This window comes from Scyliorhinus torazame, chromosome 4, assembly GCF_047496885.1.
Source record: "Scyliorhinus torazame isolate Kashiwa2021f chromosome 4, sScyTor2.1, whole genome shotgun sequence".
Lineage (NCBI taxonomy): Eukaryota > Metazoa > Chordata > Chondrichthyes > Carcharhiniformes > Scyliorhinidae > Scyliorhinus > Scyliorhinus torazame.
The window spans coordinates 28,080,859-28,097,305 of record NC_092710.1 but is presented as its reverse complement, the minus strand read 5'-3'; the positions used below and the strand labels follow the sequence as shown (position 1 = coordinate 28,097,305).

At 53.2% G+C, this 16,447-nt stretch overlaps 1 protein-coding gene across 1 annotated transcript in view; it reads left to right on the top strand.

Moving 5' to 3' along the window:
- The first annotated feature begins 967 nt into the window (after nt 1-967).
- LOC140411304 (serine/threonine-protein phosphatase PP1-alpha catalytic subunit) overlaps nt 968-16,447 on the top strand; it is a 129,558-nt gene continuing 114,078 nt past the window's right edge. Inside the window, exons 1-2 of the mRNA XM_072500425.1 lie at nt 968-977; nt 4,247-4,477. Of these exons, the coding sequence (XP_072356526.1) occupies nt 968-977; nt 4,247-4,477 (241 nt within the window). The remainder of the gene's footprint in view (nt 978-4,246; nt 4,478-16,447) is intronic.

Here is a 16,447-nt window from a genome sequence, read left to right as displayed (position 1 = left end):
TCTCTCTCTGTGTCCCCCTCTCTCTCTCTCTCTGTGTCCCCTCTCTCTCTCTCTGTGTCCCCCTCTCTCTCTCTCTCTGTGTCCCCCTCTCTCTCTCTCTCTGTGTCCCCCTCTCTCTCTCTCTCTGTGTCCCCCTCTCTCTCTCTCTCTGTGTCCCCCTCTCTCTCTCTCTCTGTGTCCCCCTCTCTCTCTCTCTCTCTGTCCCCCTCTCTCTCTCTCTCTGTGTCCCCCTCTCTCTCTCTCTCTGTGTCCCCCTCTCTCTCTCTCTCTGTGTCCCCCTCTCTCTCTCTCTCTGTGTCCCCTCTCTCTCTCTCTCTGTGTCCCCCTCTCTCTCTCTCTCTGTGTCCCCCTCTCTCTCTCTCTCTGTGTCCCCCTCTCTCTCTCTCTCTGTGTCCCCCTCTCTCTCTCTCTCTGTGTCCCCCCCTCTCTCTCTGTGTCCCCCTCTCTCTCTCTCTCTGTGTCCCCCTCTCTCTCTCTCTCTGTGTCCCCCTCTCTCTCTCTCTCTGTGTCCCCCTCTCTCTCTCTCTCTGTGTCCCCCTCTCTCTCTCTCTGTGTCCCCCCTCTCTCTCTCTCTCTGTGTCCCCCTCTCTCTCTCTCTCTGTGTCCCCCTCTCTCTCTCTCTCTCTGTGTCCCCCTCTCTCTCTCTCTCTGTGTCCCCCTCTCTCTCTCTCTCTGTGTCCCCCTCTCTCTCTCTCTCTGTGTCCCCCTCTCTCTCTCTCTCTGTGTCCCCCTCTCTCTCTCTCTCTCTGTCCCCCTCTCTCTCTCTCTCTCTCTGTCCCCCTCTCTCTCTCTCTCTCTCTGTCCCCCTCTCTCTCTCTCTCTCTCTGTCCCCCTCTCTCTCTCTCTCTCTGTCCCCCTCTCTCTCTCTCTCTGTCCCCCTCTCTCTCTCTCTCTCTCACACTCACACCCTTCCCTCCTCTTCCTCTTTTCCCACCGTTCCCAGTACAAGGATCCAGACCCGGAAAAAATGTTCAGTTGTCGGAGACTGAGATCAGAGGGCTCTGCCTCAAATCTCGCGAGATCTTCCTCAGTCAGCCGATTCTACTGGAACTTGAAGCCCCCTTAAAATCTGTGGTAAGTTTTCAATACACTCGTACCAGAGTCTGGATGTGCTCCTGGTTTCCCAATCCCAGCTCTAACAGTGTGCGGAGTCTGGATGTGCTCCTGGACTCCCAATCCCAGCTCTAACAGTGTGTGTGTGGAGTCTGGATGTGCTCCTGGTCTCCCAATCCCAGCTCTAACAGTGTGTGCGGAGTCTGGATGTGCTCCTGGTCTCCCAATCCCAGCTCTAACAGTGTGTGTGCGGGGAGTCTGGATGTGCTCCTGGTTTCCCAATCCCAGCTCTAACAGTGTGCGGAGTCTGGATGTGCTCCTGGACTCCCAATCCCAGCTCTAACAGTGTGTGTGCGGAGTCTGGATGTGCTCCTGGTCTCCCAATCCCAGCTCTAACAGTGTGTGTGCGGGGAGTCTGGATGTGCTCCTGGTCTCCCAATCCCAGCTCTAACAGTGTGTGTGGAGTCTGGATGTGCTCCTGGTCTCCCAATCCCAGCTCTAACAGTGTGTGTGGAGTCTGGATGTGCTCCTGGTCTCCCAATCCCAGCTCTAACAGTGTGTGTGCGGAGTCTGGATGTGCTCCTGGTCTCCCAATCCCAACTCTAACAGTGTGCGGAGTCTGGATGTGCTCCTGGTCTCCCAATCCCATCTCTAACAGTGTGCGGAGTCTGGATGTGCTCCTGGTCTCCCAATCCATCTCTAACAGTGTGCGGAGTCTGGATGTGCTCCTGGTCTCCCAATCCCATCTCTAACAGTGTGCGGAGTCTGGATGTGCTCCTGGTCTCCCAGTCCCAGCTCTAACAGTGTGTGTGTGGAGTCTGGATGTGCTCCTGGTCTCCCAATCCCAGCTCTAACAGTGTGTGTGTGGAGTCTGGATGTGCTCCTGGTCTCCCAATCCCAGCTCTAACAGTGTGTGTGCGGAGTCTGGATGTGCTCCTGGTCTCCCAATCCCAGCTCTAACAGTGTGTGCGGAGTCTGGATGTGCTCCTGGTCTCCCAATCCCAGCTCTAACAGTGTGTGTGTGGAGTCTGGATGTGCTCCTGGTCTCCCAATCCCAGCTCTAACAGTGTGTGCGGAGTCTGGATGTGCTCCTGGTCTCCCAATCCCAGCTCTAACAGTGTGTGCGGAGTCTGGATGTGCTCCTGGTCTCCCAATCCCAGCTCTAACAGTGTGTGTGTGGAGTCTGGATGTGCTCCTGGTCTCCCAATCCCAGCTCTAACAGTGTGTGCGGAGTCTGGATGTGCTCCTGGTCTCCCAATCCCAACTCGAACAGTGTGTGTGCGGAGTCTGGATGTGCTCCTGGTCTCCCAATCCAGCTCTAACAGTGTGTGTGCGGAGTCTGGATGTGCTCCTGGTCTCCCAATCCCAGCTCTAACAGTGTGTGTGCGGAGTCTGGATGTGCTCCTGGTCTCCCAATCCAGCTCTAACAGTGTGTGTGCGGAGTCTGGATGTGCTCCTGGTCTCCCAATCCCAGCTCTAACAGTGTGTGTGCGGAGTCTGGATGTGCTCCTGGTCTCCCAATCCCAGCTCTAACTGTGTGTGCGGAGTCTGGATGTGCTCCTGGTCTCCCAATCCCAGCTCTAACAGTGTGTGTGCGAAGTCTGGATGTGCTCCTGGTCCCCCAATCCCAGCTCTAACTGTGTGTGTGCGGGGAGTCTGGATGTGCTCCTGGTCTCCCAATCCCAGCTCTAACAGTGTGTGCGGAGTCTGGATGTGCTCCTGGTCTCCCAATCCCAGCTCTAACAGTGTGTGTGCGGAGTCTGGATGTGCTCCTGGTCTCCCAATCCCAGCTCTAACAGTGTGTGTGCGGGGAGTCTGGATGTGCTCCTGGTCTCCCAATCCCAGCTCTAACAGTGTGTGCGCGGAGTCTGGATGTGCTCCTGGTCTCCCAATCCCAGCTCTAATAGTGTGTGTGCGGGGAGTCTGGATGTGCTCCTGGTCTCCCAATCCCAGCTCTAACAGTGTGTGTGCGGGGAGTCTTGTTGTGCTCCTTGTCTCCCAATCCCAGCTCTAACAGTGTGTGCGCGGAGTCTGGATGTGCTCCTGGTCTCCCAATCCCAGCTCTAACAGTGTGTGTGCGGAGTCTGGATGTGCTCCTGGTCTCCCAATCCCAGCTCTAACAGTGTGTGCGGAGTCTGGATGTGCTCCTGGTCTCCCAATCCCAGCTCTAACAGTGTGTGCGCGGAGTCTGGATGTGCTCCTGGTCTCCCAATCCCAGCTCTAACAGTGTGTGTGTGGAGTCTGGATGTGCTCCTGGTCTCCCAATCCCAGCTCTAACAGTGTACGAGTCTGGATGTGCTCCTGGTCTCCCAATCCCAGCTCTAACAGTGTGTGCGCGGAGTCTGGATGTGCTCCTGGTCTCCCAATCCCAGCTCTAACAGTGTGTGTGCGGAGTCTGGATGTGCTCCTGGTCTCCCAATCCCAGCTCTAACAGTGTACGAGTCTGGATGTGCTCCTGGTCTCCCAATCCCAGCTCTAACAGTGTGCGGAGTCTGGATGTGCTCCTGGTCCCCCAATCCCAGCTCTAACAGTGTGTGTGAGGAGTCTGGATGTGCTCCTGGTCTCCCAATCCCAGCTCTAACAGTGTGTGCGCGGAGTCTGGATGTGCTCCTGGTCTCCCAATCCCAGCTCTAACAGTGTGTGTGCGGAGTCTGGATGTGCTCCTGGTCTCCCAATCCCAGCTCTAACAGTGTGTGTGCGGGGAGTCTGGATGTGCTCCTGGTCTCCCAATCCCAGCTCTAACAGTGTGTGTGCGGAGTCTGGATGTGCTCCTGGTCTCCCAATCCCAGCTCTAACAGTGTGTGTGCGGAGTCTGGATGTGCTCCTGGTCTCCCAATCCCAGCACTAACAGTGTGTGTGCGGGGAGTCTGGATGTGCTCCTGGTCTCCCAATCCCAGCTCTAACAGTGTACGGAGTCTGGATGTGCTCCTGGTCTCCCAATCCCAGCTCTAACAGTGTGTGTGCGGGGAGTCTGGATGTGCTCCTGGTCTCCCAATCCCAGCTCTAACAGTGTACGGAGTCTGGATGTGCTCCTGGTGCACCTCTGCACCCTGTCATGCGATCTCACCACCTCAGCAAAGGGGACCAATCATTTCACCATTTTGTGCTGGCCCTCGGGCAGTGCCTGCCAGTTAGTTGACGCTCCACTTCCCGTTCGCTCTGTGATCACCTCTCTCTCGCTGTCCCTCCCCAGGTGACATCCATGGTCAGTACTACGATCTGCTGCGCCTGTTCGAATATGGAGGATTTCCTCCAGAAAGTAACTACCTCTTCCTGGGGGACTACGTTGACCGTGGCAAGCAATCGCTGGAAACTATCTGTCTGCTGCTGGCCTACAAAATTAAATATCCAGAGAACTTCTTTCTGTTACGAGGAAACCACGAGTGTGCGAGTATCAACAGAATCTACGGCTTCTACGACGAGTGTGAGTTGCTGCAACCTCTCGCTGAACAACTCCCGGTTCCCTCAGTGCGCCTGGGTCTAACGTGAGGAGGGTGCGGAACCCCACGCTGTCCCTGTCCTGGGAGTGTTTGATGGGGACAGTGTAGAGGGAGCTTTACTCCTGTATCTAACCCCGTGCTGCCCCTGTCCTGGGAGTGTTTGATGGGGACAGTGTAGAGGGAGCTTTACTCTGTATCTTACCCCGTGCTGTACCTGTCCTGGGAGTGTTTGATGGGGACAGTGTAGAGGGAGCTTTACTCTGTATCTAACCCCGTGCTGTACCTGTCCTGGGAGTGTTTGATGGGGACAGTGTAGAGGGAGCTTTACACTGTATCTAACCCCGTGCTGTACCTGTCCTGGGAGTGTTTGATGGGACAGTGTAGAGGGAGCTTTACTCTGTATCTAACCCCGTGCTGTACCTGTCCTGGGAGTGTTTGATGGAGACAGTGTAGAGGGAGCATTACTCTGTATCTAACCCCGTGCTGTACATGTCCTGGGAGTGTTTGATGGGACAGTGTAGAGGGAGCTTTACTCTGTATCTAACCCCGTGCTGTACCTGTCCTGGGAGTGTTTGATGGAGACAGTGTAGAGGGAGCATTACTCTGTATCTAACCCCGTGCTGTACCTGTCCTGGGAGTGTTTGATGGGGACAGTGTAGAGGGAGCTTTACTCTATCTCACCCCGTGCTGTACCTGTCCTGGGAGTGTTTGATGGGGACAGTGCAGAGGGAGCTTTACTCTGTATCTAACCCCGTGCTGTACCTGTCCTGGGAGTGTTTGATGGGGACAGTGTAGAGGGAGCTTTACTCTGTATCTCACCCCGTGCTGTACCTGTCCTGGGAGTGTTTGATGGGGACTGTGTAGAGGGAGCTTTACTCTGTATCTCACCCCGTGCTGTACCTGTCCTGGGAGTGTTTGATGGGGACAGTGTAGAGGGAGCTTTACTCTGTATCTAACCCCGTGCTGTACCTGTCCTGGGAATGTTTGATGGGGACAGTGTAGAGGGAGCTTTACTCTGTATCTAACCCCGTGCTGTACCTGTCCTGGGAGTGTTTGATGGGGACAGTGTAGAGGGAGCTTTACTCTGTATCTAACCCCGTGCTGTACCTGTCCTGGGAGTGTTTGATGGGGACAGTGCAGAGGGAGCTTTACTCTGTATCTAACCCCGTGCTGTACCTGTCCTGGGAGTGTTTGATGGGGACAGTGTAGAGGGAGCTTTACTCTGTATCTAACCCCGTGCTGTACCTGTCCTGAGAGTGTTTGATGGGGACACTGTAGAGGGAGCTTTACTCTGTATCTAACCCCGTGCTGTACCTGTCCTGGGAGTGTTTGATGGGGACAGTGTAGAGGGAGCTTTACTCTGTATCTAACCCCGTGCTGTACCTGTCCTGGGAGTGTTTGATGGGGACAGTGTAGAGGGAGCTTTACTCTGTATCTAACCCCGTGCTGTACCTGTCCTGGGAGTGTTTGATGGGGACAGTGTAGAGGGAGCTTTACTCTGTACCTAACCCCGTGCTGTACCTGTCCTGGGAGTGTTTGATGGGGACAGTGTAGAGGGAGCTTTCCTCTGTATCTAACCCCGTGCTGTACTTGTCCTGGGAGTGTTTGATGGGGACAGTGTAGAGGGAGCTTTACTCTGTATCTAACCACGTGCTGTACCTGTCCTGGGAGTGTTTGATGGGGACAGTGTGGAGGGAGCTTTACTCTGTATCTAATCCTGTGCTGTACCTGTCCTGGGAGTGTTTGATGGGGACAGTGTGGAGGGAGCTTTACTCTGTATCTAATCCTGTGCTGTACCTGTCCTGGGAGTGTTTGATGGGGACAGTGTGGAGGGAGCTTTACTCTGTATCTAACCCCATGCTGTACCTGTCCTGGGAGTGTTTGATGGGGACAGTGTAGAGGGAGCTTTACTCTGTATCTAACCCCGTGCTGTACCTGTCCTGGGAGTGTTTGATGGGGACAGTGTAAAGGGAGCTTTACTCTGTAACTAACCCCGTGCTGTACCTGTCCTGGGAGTGTTTGATGGGGACAGTGTGGAGGGAGCTTTACTCTGTATCTAACCCCATGCTGTACCTGTCCTGGGAGTGTTTGATGGGGACAGTGTAGAGTGAGCTTTACTCTGTATCTAACCCCGTGCTGTACCTGTCCTGGGAGTGTTTGATGGGGACAGTGTAGAGGGAGCTTTACTCTGTGTCTAACCCCGTGCTGTACCTGTCCTGGGAGTGTTTGATGGGGACAGTGTGGAGGGAGCTTTACTCTGTATCTAATCCTGTGCTGTACCTGTCCTGGGAGTGTTTGATGGGGACAGTGTGGAGGGAGCTTTACTCTGTATCTAATCCTGTGCTGTACCTGTCCTGGGAGTGTTTGATGGGGACAGTGTGGAGGGAGCTTTACTCTGTATCTAACCCCATGCTGTACCTGTCCTGGGAGTGTTTGATGGGGACAGTGTAGAGGGAGCTTTACTCTGTGTCTAACCCCGTGCTGTACCTGTCCTGGAAGTGTTTGATGGGGACAGTGTAGAGGGAGCTTTACTCTGTATCTAACCCTGTGCTGTACCTGTCCTGGGAGTGTTTGATGGGGACAGTGTGGAGGGAGCTTTACTCTGTATCTAATCCTGTGCTGTACCTGTCCTGGGAGTGTTTGATGGGGACAGTGTGGAGGGAGCTTTACTCTGTATCTAACCCCATGCTGTACCTGTCCTGGGAGTGTTTGATGGGGACAGTGCAGAGGGAGCTTTACTCTGTATCTAACCCCGTGCTGTACCTGTCCTGGAAGTGTTTGATGGGGACAGTGTAGAGGGAGCTTTACTCTGTATCTAACCCTGTGCTGTACCTGTCCTGGGAGTGTTTGATGGGGACAGTGTAGAGGGAGCTTTACTCTGTATCTAACCCTGTGCTGTACCTGTCCTGGGAGTGTTTGATGGGGACAGTGTGGAGGGAGCTTTACTCTGTATCTAATCCTGTGCTGTACCTGTCCTGGGAGTGTTTGATGGGGACAGTGTGGAGGGAGCTTTACTCTGTATCTAACCCCATGCTGTACCTGTCCTGGGAGTGTTTGATGGGGACAGTGTAGAGGGAGCTTTACTCTGTATCTAATCCTGTGCTGTACCTGTCCTGGGAGTGTTTGATGGGGACAGTGTGGAGGGAGCTTTACTCTGTATCTAACCCCATGCTGTACCTGTCCTGGGAGTGTTTGATGGGGACAGTGTGGAGGGAGCTTTACTCTGTATCTAACCTCGTGCTGTGTCCTGGGAGTGTTTGATGGGGACAGTGTAGAGGGAGCTTTACTCTGTCTCTAACCTCGTGCTGTGTCCTGGGAGTGTTTGATGGGGACAGTGTAGAGGGAGCTTTACTCTGTATCTAACCCCGTGCTGTCCCTGTCCTGGGAGTGTTTGATGGGGACAGTGTAGAGGGAGCTTTACTCTGTATCTAACCCCGTGCTGTCCCTGTCCTGGGAGTGTTTGATGGGGACAGTGTAGAGGGAGCTTTACTCTGTATCTAACCCCGTGCTGTACCTGTCCTGGGAGTGTTTGATGGGGACAGTGTGGAGGGAGCTTTACTCTGTATCTAATCCTGTGCTGTACCTGTCCTGGGAGTGTTTGATGGGGACAGTGTGGAGGGAGCTTTACTCTGTATCTAACCCCATGCTGTACCTGTCCTGGGAGTGTTTGATGGGGACAGTGCAGAGGGAGCTTTACTCTGTATCTAACCCCGTGCTGTACCTGTCCTGGAAGTGTTTGATGGGGACAGTGTAGAGGGAGCTTTACTCTGTATCTAACCCTGTGCTGTACCTGTCCTGGGAGTGTTTGATGGGGACAGTGTGGAGGGAGCTTTACTCTGTATCTAATCCTGTGCTGTACCTGTCCTGGGAGTGTTTGATGGGGCCAGTGTGGAGGGAGCTTTACTCTGTATCTAACCCCATGCTGTACCTGTCCTGGGAGTGTTTGATGGGGACAGTGTAGAGGGAGCTTTACTCTGTGTCTAACCCCGTGCTGTACCTGTCCTGGAAGTGTTTGATGGGGACAGTGTAGAGGGAGATTTACTCTGTATCTAACCCCGTGCTGTACCTGTCCTGGAAGTGTTTGATGGAGACAGTGTAGAGGGAGCTTTACTCTGTATCTAACCCTGTGCTGTACCTGTCCTGGGAGTGTTTGATGGGGACAGTGTGGAGGGAGCTTTACTCCGTATCTAATCCTGTGCTGTACCTGTCCTGGGAGTGTTTGATGGGGACAGTGTGGAGGGAGCTTTACTCTGTATCTAACCCCGTGCTGTACCTGTCCTGGGAGTGTTTGATGGGGACAGTGTAGAGGGAGCTTTACTCTGTATCTAACCCCGTGCTGTACCTGTCCTGGGAGTGTTTGATGGGGACAGTGTAGAGGGAGCTTTACTCTGTATCTAACCCCATGCTGTACCTGTCCTGGGAGTGTTTGATGGGAACAGTGTAGAGGGAGCTTTACTCTGTATCTAATCCTGTGCTGTACCTGTCCTGGGAGTGTTTGATGGGGACAGTGTGGAGGGAGCTTTACTCTGTATCTAACCCCATGCTGTACCTGTCCTGGGAGTGTTTGATGGGGACAGTGTGGAGGGAGCTTTACTCTGTATCTAACCCCGTGCTGTACCTGTCCTGGGAGTGTTTGATGGGGACAGTGTGGAGGGAGCTTTACTCTGTATCTAACCCCGTGCTGTATCTGTCCTGGGAGTGTTTGATGGGGACAGTGTAGAGGGAGCTTTACTCTGTATCTAACCCCATGCTGAACCTGTCCTGGGAGAGTTTGATGGGGACAGTGTAGAGGGAGCTTTACTCTGTATCTAACCCCGTGCTGTACCTGTCCTGGGAGTGTTTGATGGGGACAGTGTAGAGGGAGCTTTACTCTGTCTCTAACCTCGTGCTGTGTCCTGGGAGTGTTCGATGGGGACAGTGTAGAGGGAGCTTTACTCTGTATGTAACCCCGTGCTGTACCTGTCCTGGGAGTGTTTGATGGGGACAGTGTAGAGGGAGGTTTACTCTGTATCTAACCCCGTGCTGTACCTCTCCTGGGAGTGTTTGATGGGGACAGTGTAGAGGGAGCTTTACTCTGTCTCTAACCTCGTGCTGTGTCCTGGGAGTGTTTGATGGGGACAGTGTAGAGGGAGCTTTACTCTGTCTCTAACCTCGTGCTGTGTCCTGGGAGTGTTTGATGGGGACAGTGTAGAGGGAGCTTTACTCTGTATCCAACCCCGTGCTGTCCCTGTCCTGGGAGTGTTTGATGGGGACAGTGTAGAGGGAGCTTTACTCTGTATCTAATCCCGTGCTGTACCTGTCCTGGGAGTGTTTGATGGGGACAGTGTAGAGGGAGTTTTACTCTGTATCTAACCCCGTGCTGTCCCTGTCCTGGGAGTGTTTGATGGGGACAGTGTAGAGGGAGTTTTACTCTGTCTCTAACCCCGTGCTGTACCTGCCCTGGGAGTGTTTGATGGGGACAGTGTAGAGGGAGCTTTACTCTGTATCTAACCCCGTGCTGTACCTGCCCTGGGAGTGTTTGATGGAGACAGTGTAGAGGGAGCTTTACACTGTATCTAACCCCGTGCTGTACCTGTCCTGGGAGTGTTTGATGGGGACAGTGTCGAGGCAGCTTTACTCTGTATCTAACCCAGTGCTGTACCTGTCCTGGGAGTGTTTGATGGGGACAGTGTAGAGGGAGCTTTACTCTGTATCTAACCCCGTGCTGTACCTGTCCTGGGAGTGTTTGATGGGGACAGTGCAGAGGGAGGTTTACTCTGTATCTAACCCCGTGCTGTACCTGTCCTGGGAGTATTCGATGGGGACAGTGTAGAGCGAGCTTTACTCTGTATCTAACCCCGTGCTGTACCTGTCCTGGGAGTGTTTGATGGGGACAGTGTAGAGGGAGCTTTACTCTGTATCTAACCCCGTGCTGTACCTGTCCTGGGAGTGTTTGATGGGGACAGTGCAGAGGGAGCTTTACTCTGTATCTAACCCCGTGCTGTACCTGTCCTGGGAGTATTTGATGGGGACAGTGTAGAGGGAGCTTTACTCTGTATCTAACCCCGTGCTGTACCTGTCCTGGGAGTGTTTGATGGGGACAGTGTAGAGGGAGCTTTACTCTGTCTCTAACCCCGTGCTGTACCTGTCCTGGGAGTGTTTGATGGGGACAGTGTAGAGGGAGCTTTACTCTGTATCTAACCCCGTGCTGTACCTGTCCTGGGAGTGTTTGATGGGGACAGTGTCGAGGCAGCTTTACTCTGTATCTAACCCCGTGCTGTACCTGTCCTGGGAGTGTTTGATGGGGACAGTGCAGAGGGAGCTTTACTCTGTATCTAAACCCGTGCTGTACCTCTCCTGGGTGTGTTTGATGGGGACAGTGCAGAGGGAGCTTTACTCTGTATCTAACCCCGTGCTCTAGCTGTCCTGGGAGTGTTTGATGGTGACAGTGTTGAGGGAGCTTTACTCTGTATCTAACCCTGGGCTGTACCTGTCCTGGGAGTGTTCGATGGGAAAAGTGTAGAGGGAGCCTTACTCTGTATCTAACCCCGAACTGTACCTGTCCTGGGAGTGGTTGATGGGGGCAGTGCAGAGGGAGCTTTACTCTGTATCTAACCCCGTGCTGTACCTGTCCTGGGAGTATTTGATGGGGACAGTGTAGAGGGAGTTTTACTCTGTATCTAACCCCGTGCTGTACCTGTCCTGAGAGTGTTTGATGGGGACAGTGTAGAGGGAGCCTTACTCTGTCTCTAACCCCGTGCTGTACCTGTCCTGGGAGTGTTTGATGGGGACAGTGTAGAGGGAGCTTTACACTGTATCTAACCCCGTGCTGTACCTGTCCTGGGAATGTTTGATGGGGACAGTGTAGTGGGAGCTTTACTCTGTATCTAACCCCTTGCTGTACCTGTCCTGGGAATGTTTGATGGGGACAGTGTAGTGGGAGCTTTACTCTGTATCTAACCCCGTGCTGTACCTGTCCTGGGAGTGTTTGATGGGGACAGTGTAGAGGGAGCTTTACTCTGTATCTAACCCCGTGCTGTACCTGGCCTGGGAGTGTTTGATGGGGACAGTGTAGAGGGAGCTTTACCCTGTATCTAACCCGGTGCTGTACCTGTCCTGGGAGTGTTTGATGGGGACAGTGTAGAGGGAGCTTTACTCTGTATCTAACCCCGTGCTGTACCTGTCCTGGGAGTGTTTGATGGGGACAGTGTAGAGGGAGCTTTACTCTGTATCTAACCCCGTGCTGTACCTGTCCTGGGAGTGTTTGATGGGGACAGTGTAGAGGGAGCTTTACTCTGTATCTAACCCCGTGCTGTACCTGTCCTGGGAGTGTTTGATGGGGACAGTGTAGTGGGAGCTTTACTCTGTATCTAACCCCGTGCTGTACCTGTCCTGGGAGTGTTTGATGGGGACAGTGCAGAGGGAACTTTACTCTGTATCTAACGACGTGCTCTAGCTGTCCTGGGAGTGTTTGATGGTGACAGTGTTGAGGGAGCTTTACTCTGTATCTAACCCTGGGCTGTACCTGTCCTGGGAGTGTTCGATGGGAAAAGTGTGGAGGGAGCTTTACTCTGGATCTAACCCTGGGCTGTACCTGTCCTGGGAGTGTTCGATGGGAAAAGTGTGGAGGGAGCTTTACTCTGGATCTAACCCCGTGCTGTACCTCTCCTGGGTGTGTTTGATGGGGACAGTGCAGAGGGAGCTTTACTCTGTATCTAACCCCGTGCTGTACCTGCCCTGAGAGTGTTCGATGGGGGCAGTGTAGAGGGAGCTTTACTCTGTATCTATGCCTGTGCTGTACCTGTCCTGGAAGTGTTTGATGGGGACAGTGTAGAGGGAGCTTTACTCTGTATCTAACCCTGTGCTGTACCTGTCCTGGGAGTGTTTGATGGGGACACTCTGGAGGGAGCTTTACTCTGTATCTAACCCCGGGCTGTACCTGTCCTGGGAGTGTTTGTTGGGGACAGTGTAGAGGGAGCTGTCCTCCGTATCTAACCCCGTGCTAGACCTGTCCTGGGAGTGTTGAATGGGGACAGTGTGGAGGGAGCTTTAGTCTGTATCTAACCCCGTGCTGTACCTGTCCTGGGAGTGTTTGATGGGGACAGTGTAGAGGGAGCTTTACTCTGTATCTAACCCCGTGCTGTACCTGTCCTGGGAGTGTTTGATGGGGACAGTGTAGAGAGAGCTTTACTCTGTATCTAACCCCGTGCTGTACCTGTCCTGGGAGTGTTTGATGGGGACAGTGTAGAGGGAGCTTCACTCTGTATCTAAGTCCGTGCTGTACCTGTCTTGGGAGTGTTTGATGGGGACAGTGTAGAGGGGGCTTTACTCTGTATCTAACCCCCGTGCTGTACCTGTCCTGGGAGTATATGATGAGGACAGTGGAGACGGATCTTTACTCTGTATCTAACCCCGTGCTGTACCTGTCCTGCGAGTGTTTGATGGGGACAGTGTAGAGGGAGCTTTACTCTATCTCACCCCGTGCTGTACCTGTCCTGGGAGTGTTTGATGGGGACAGTGTAGAGGGAGCTTTACTCTGTATCTCACCCCATGCTGTACCTGTCCTGGGAGTGTTTGATGGGGACAGTGCAGAGGGAGCTTTACTCTGTATCTAACCCCGTGCTGTACCTGTCCTGGGAGTGTTTGATGGGGACAGTGTAGAGGGAGCTTTACTCTGTATCTCACCCCGTGCTGTACCTGTCCTGGGAGTGTTTGATGGGGACTGTGTAGAGGGAGCTTTACTCTGTATCTCACCCCGTGCTGTACCTGTCCTGGGAGTGTTTGATGGGGACAGTGTAGAGGGAGCTTTACTCTGTATCTAACCCCGTGCTGTACCTGTCCTGGGAATGTTTGATGGGGACAGTGTAGAGGGAGCTTTACTCTGTATCTAACCCCGTGCTGTCCCTGTCCTGGGAGTGTTTGATGGGGACAGTGTAGAGGGAGATTTACTCTGTATCTAACCCCGTGCTGTACCTGTCCTGGGAGTGTTTGATGGGGACTGTGTAGAGGGAGCTTTACTCTGTATCTAACCCCGTGCTGTACCTGTCCTGGGAGTGTTTGATGGGGACAGTGTAGAGGGAGCTTTACTCTGTATCTAACCCCGTGCTGTACCTGTCCTGGGAGTGTTTGATGGGGACAGTGCAGAGGGAGCTTTAGTCTGTATCTAACCCCGTGCTGTACCTGTCCTGGGAGTGTTTGATGGGGACAGTGTAGAGGGAGCTTTACTCTGTATCTAACCCCGTGCTGTACCTGTCCTGAGAGTGTTTGATGGGGACACTGTAGAGGGAGCTTTACTCTGTATCTAACCCCGTGCTGTACCTGTCCTGGGAGTGTTTGATGGGGACAGTGTAGAGAGAGCTTTACTCTGTATCTAACCCCGTGCTGTACCTGTCCTGGGAGTGTTTGATGGGGACAGTGTAGAGGGAGCTTCACTCTGTATCTAAGTCCGTGCTGTACCTGTCTTGGGAGTGTTTGATGGGGACAGTGTAGAGGGGGCTTTACTCTGTATCTAACCCCCGTGCTGTACCTGTCCTGGGAGTATATGATGAGGACAGTGGAGACGGATCTTTACTCTGTATCTAACCCCGTGCTGTACCTGTCCTGCGAGTGTTTGATGGGGACAGTGTAGAGGGAGCTTTACTCTATCTCACCCCGTGCTGTACCTGTCCTGGGAGTGTTTGATGGGGACAGTGTAGAGGGAGCTTTACTCTGTATCTCACCCCATGCTGTACCTGTCCTGGGAGTGTTTGATGGGGACAGTGCAGAGGGAGCTTTACTCTGTATCTAACCCCGTGCTGTACCTGTCCTGGGAGTGTTTGATGGGGACAGTGTAGAGGGAGCTTTACTCTGTATCTCACCCCGTGCTGTACCTGTCCTGGGAGTGTTTGATGGGGACTGTGTAGAGGGAGCTTTACTCTGTATCTCACCCCGTGCTGTACCTGTCCTGGGAGTGTTTGATGGGGACAGTGTAGAGCTAGCTTTACTCTGTATCTAACCCCGTGCTGTACCTGTCCTGGGAATGTTTGATGGGGACAGTGTAGAGGGAGCTTTACTCTGTATCTAACCCCGTGCTGTCCCTGTCCTGGGAGTGTTTGATGGGGACAGTGTAGAGGGAGATTTACTCTGTATCTAACCCCGTGCTGTACCTGTCCTGGGAGTGTTTGATGGGGACTGTGTAGAGGGAGCTTTACTCTGTATCTAACCCCGTGCTGTACCTGTCCTGGGAGTGTTTGATGGGGACAGTGTAGAGGGAGCTTTACTCTGTATCTAACCCCGTGCTGTACCTGTCCTGGGAGTGTTTGATGGGGACAGTGCAGAGGGAGCTTTACTCTGTATCTAACCCCGTGCTGTACCTGTCCTGGGAGTGTTTGATGGGGACAGTGTAGAGGGAGCTTTACTCTGTATCTAACCCCGTGCTGTACCTGTCCTGAGAGTGTTTGATGGGGACACTGTAGAGGGAGCTTTACTCTGTATCTAACCCCGTGCTGTACCTGTCCTGGGAGTGTTTGATGGGGACAGTGTAGAGGGAGCTTTACTCTGTATCTAACCCCGTGCTGTACCTGTCCTGGGAGTGTTTGATGGGGACAGTGTAGAGGGAGCTTTACTCTGTATCTAACCCCGTGCTGTACCTGTCCTGGGAGTGTTTGATGGGGACAGTGTAGAGGGAGCTTTACTCTGTACCTAACCCCGTGCTGTACCTGTCCTGGGAGTGTTTGATGGGGACAGTGTAGAGGGAGCTTTCCTCTGTATCTAACCCCGTGCTGTACTTGTCCTGGGAGTGTTTGATGGGGACAGTGTAGAGGGAGCTTTACTCTGTATCTAACCACGTGCTGTACCTGTCCTGGGAGTGTTTGATGGGGACAGTGTGGAGGGAGCTTTACTCTGTATCTAATCCTGTGCTGTACCTGTCCTGGGAGTGTTTGATGGGGACAGTGTGGAGGGAGCTTTACTCTGTATCTAATCCTGTGCTGTACCTGTCCTGGGAGTGTTTGATGGGGACAGTGTGGAGGGAGCTTTACTCTGTATCTAACCCCGTGCTGTACCTGTCCTGGGAGTGTTTGATGGGGACAGTGTAAAGGGAGCTTTACTCTGTAACTAACCCCGTGCTGTACCTGTCCTGGGAGTGTTTGATGGGGACAGTGTGGAGGGAGCTTTACTCTGTATCTAACCCCATGCTGTACCTGTCCTGGGAGTGTTTGATGGGGACAGGGTAGAGTGAGCTTTACTCTGTATCTAACCCCGTGCTGTACCTGTCCTGGGAGTGTTTGATGGGGACAGTGTAGAGGGAGCTTTACTCTGTGTCTAACCCCGTGCTGTACCTGTCCTGGGAGTGTTTGATGGGGACAGTGTGGAGGGAGCTTTACTCTGTATCTAATCCTGTGCTGTACCTGTCCTGGGAGTGTTTGATGGGGACAGTGTGGAGGGAGCTTTACTCTGTATCTAATCCTGTGCTGTACCTGTCCTGGGAGTGTTTGATGGGGACAGTGTGGAGGGAGCTTTACTCTGTATCTAACCCCATGCTGTACCTGTCCTGGGAGTGTTTGATGGGGACAGTGTAGAGGGAGCTTTACTCTGTGTCTAACCCCGTGCTGTACCTGTCCTGGAAGTGTTTGATGGGGACAGTGTAGAGGGAGCTTTACTCTGTATCTAACCCTGTGCTGTACCTGTCCTGGGAGTGTTTGATGGGGACAGTGTGGAGGGAGCTTTACTCTGTATCTAACCCCATGCTGTACCTGTCCTGGGAGTGTTTGATGGGGACAGTGCAGAGGGAGCTTTACTCTGTATCTAACCCCGTGCTGTACCTGTCCTGGAAGTGTTTGATGGGGACAGTGTAGAGGGAGCTTTACTCTGTATCTAACCCTGTGCTGTACCTGTCCTGGGAGTGTTTGATGGGGACAGTGTGGAGGGAGCTTTACTCTGTATCTAACCCCATGCTGTACCTGTCCTGGGAGTGTTTGATGGGGACAGTGTAGAGG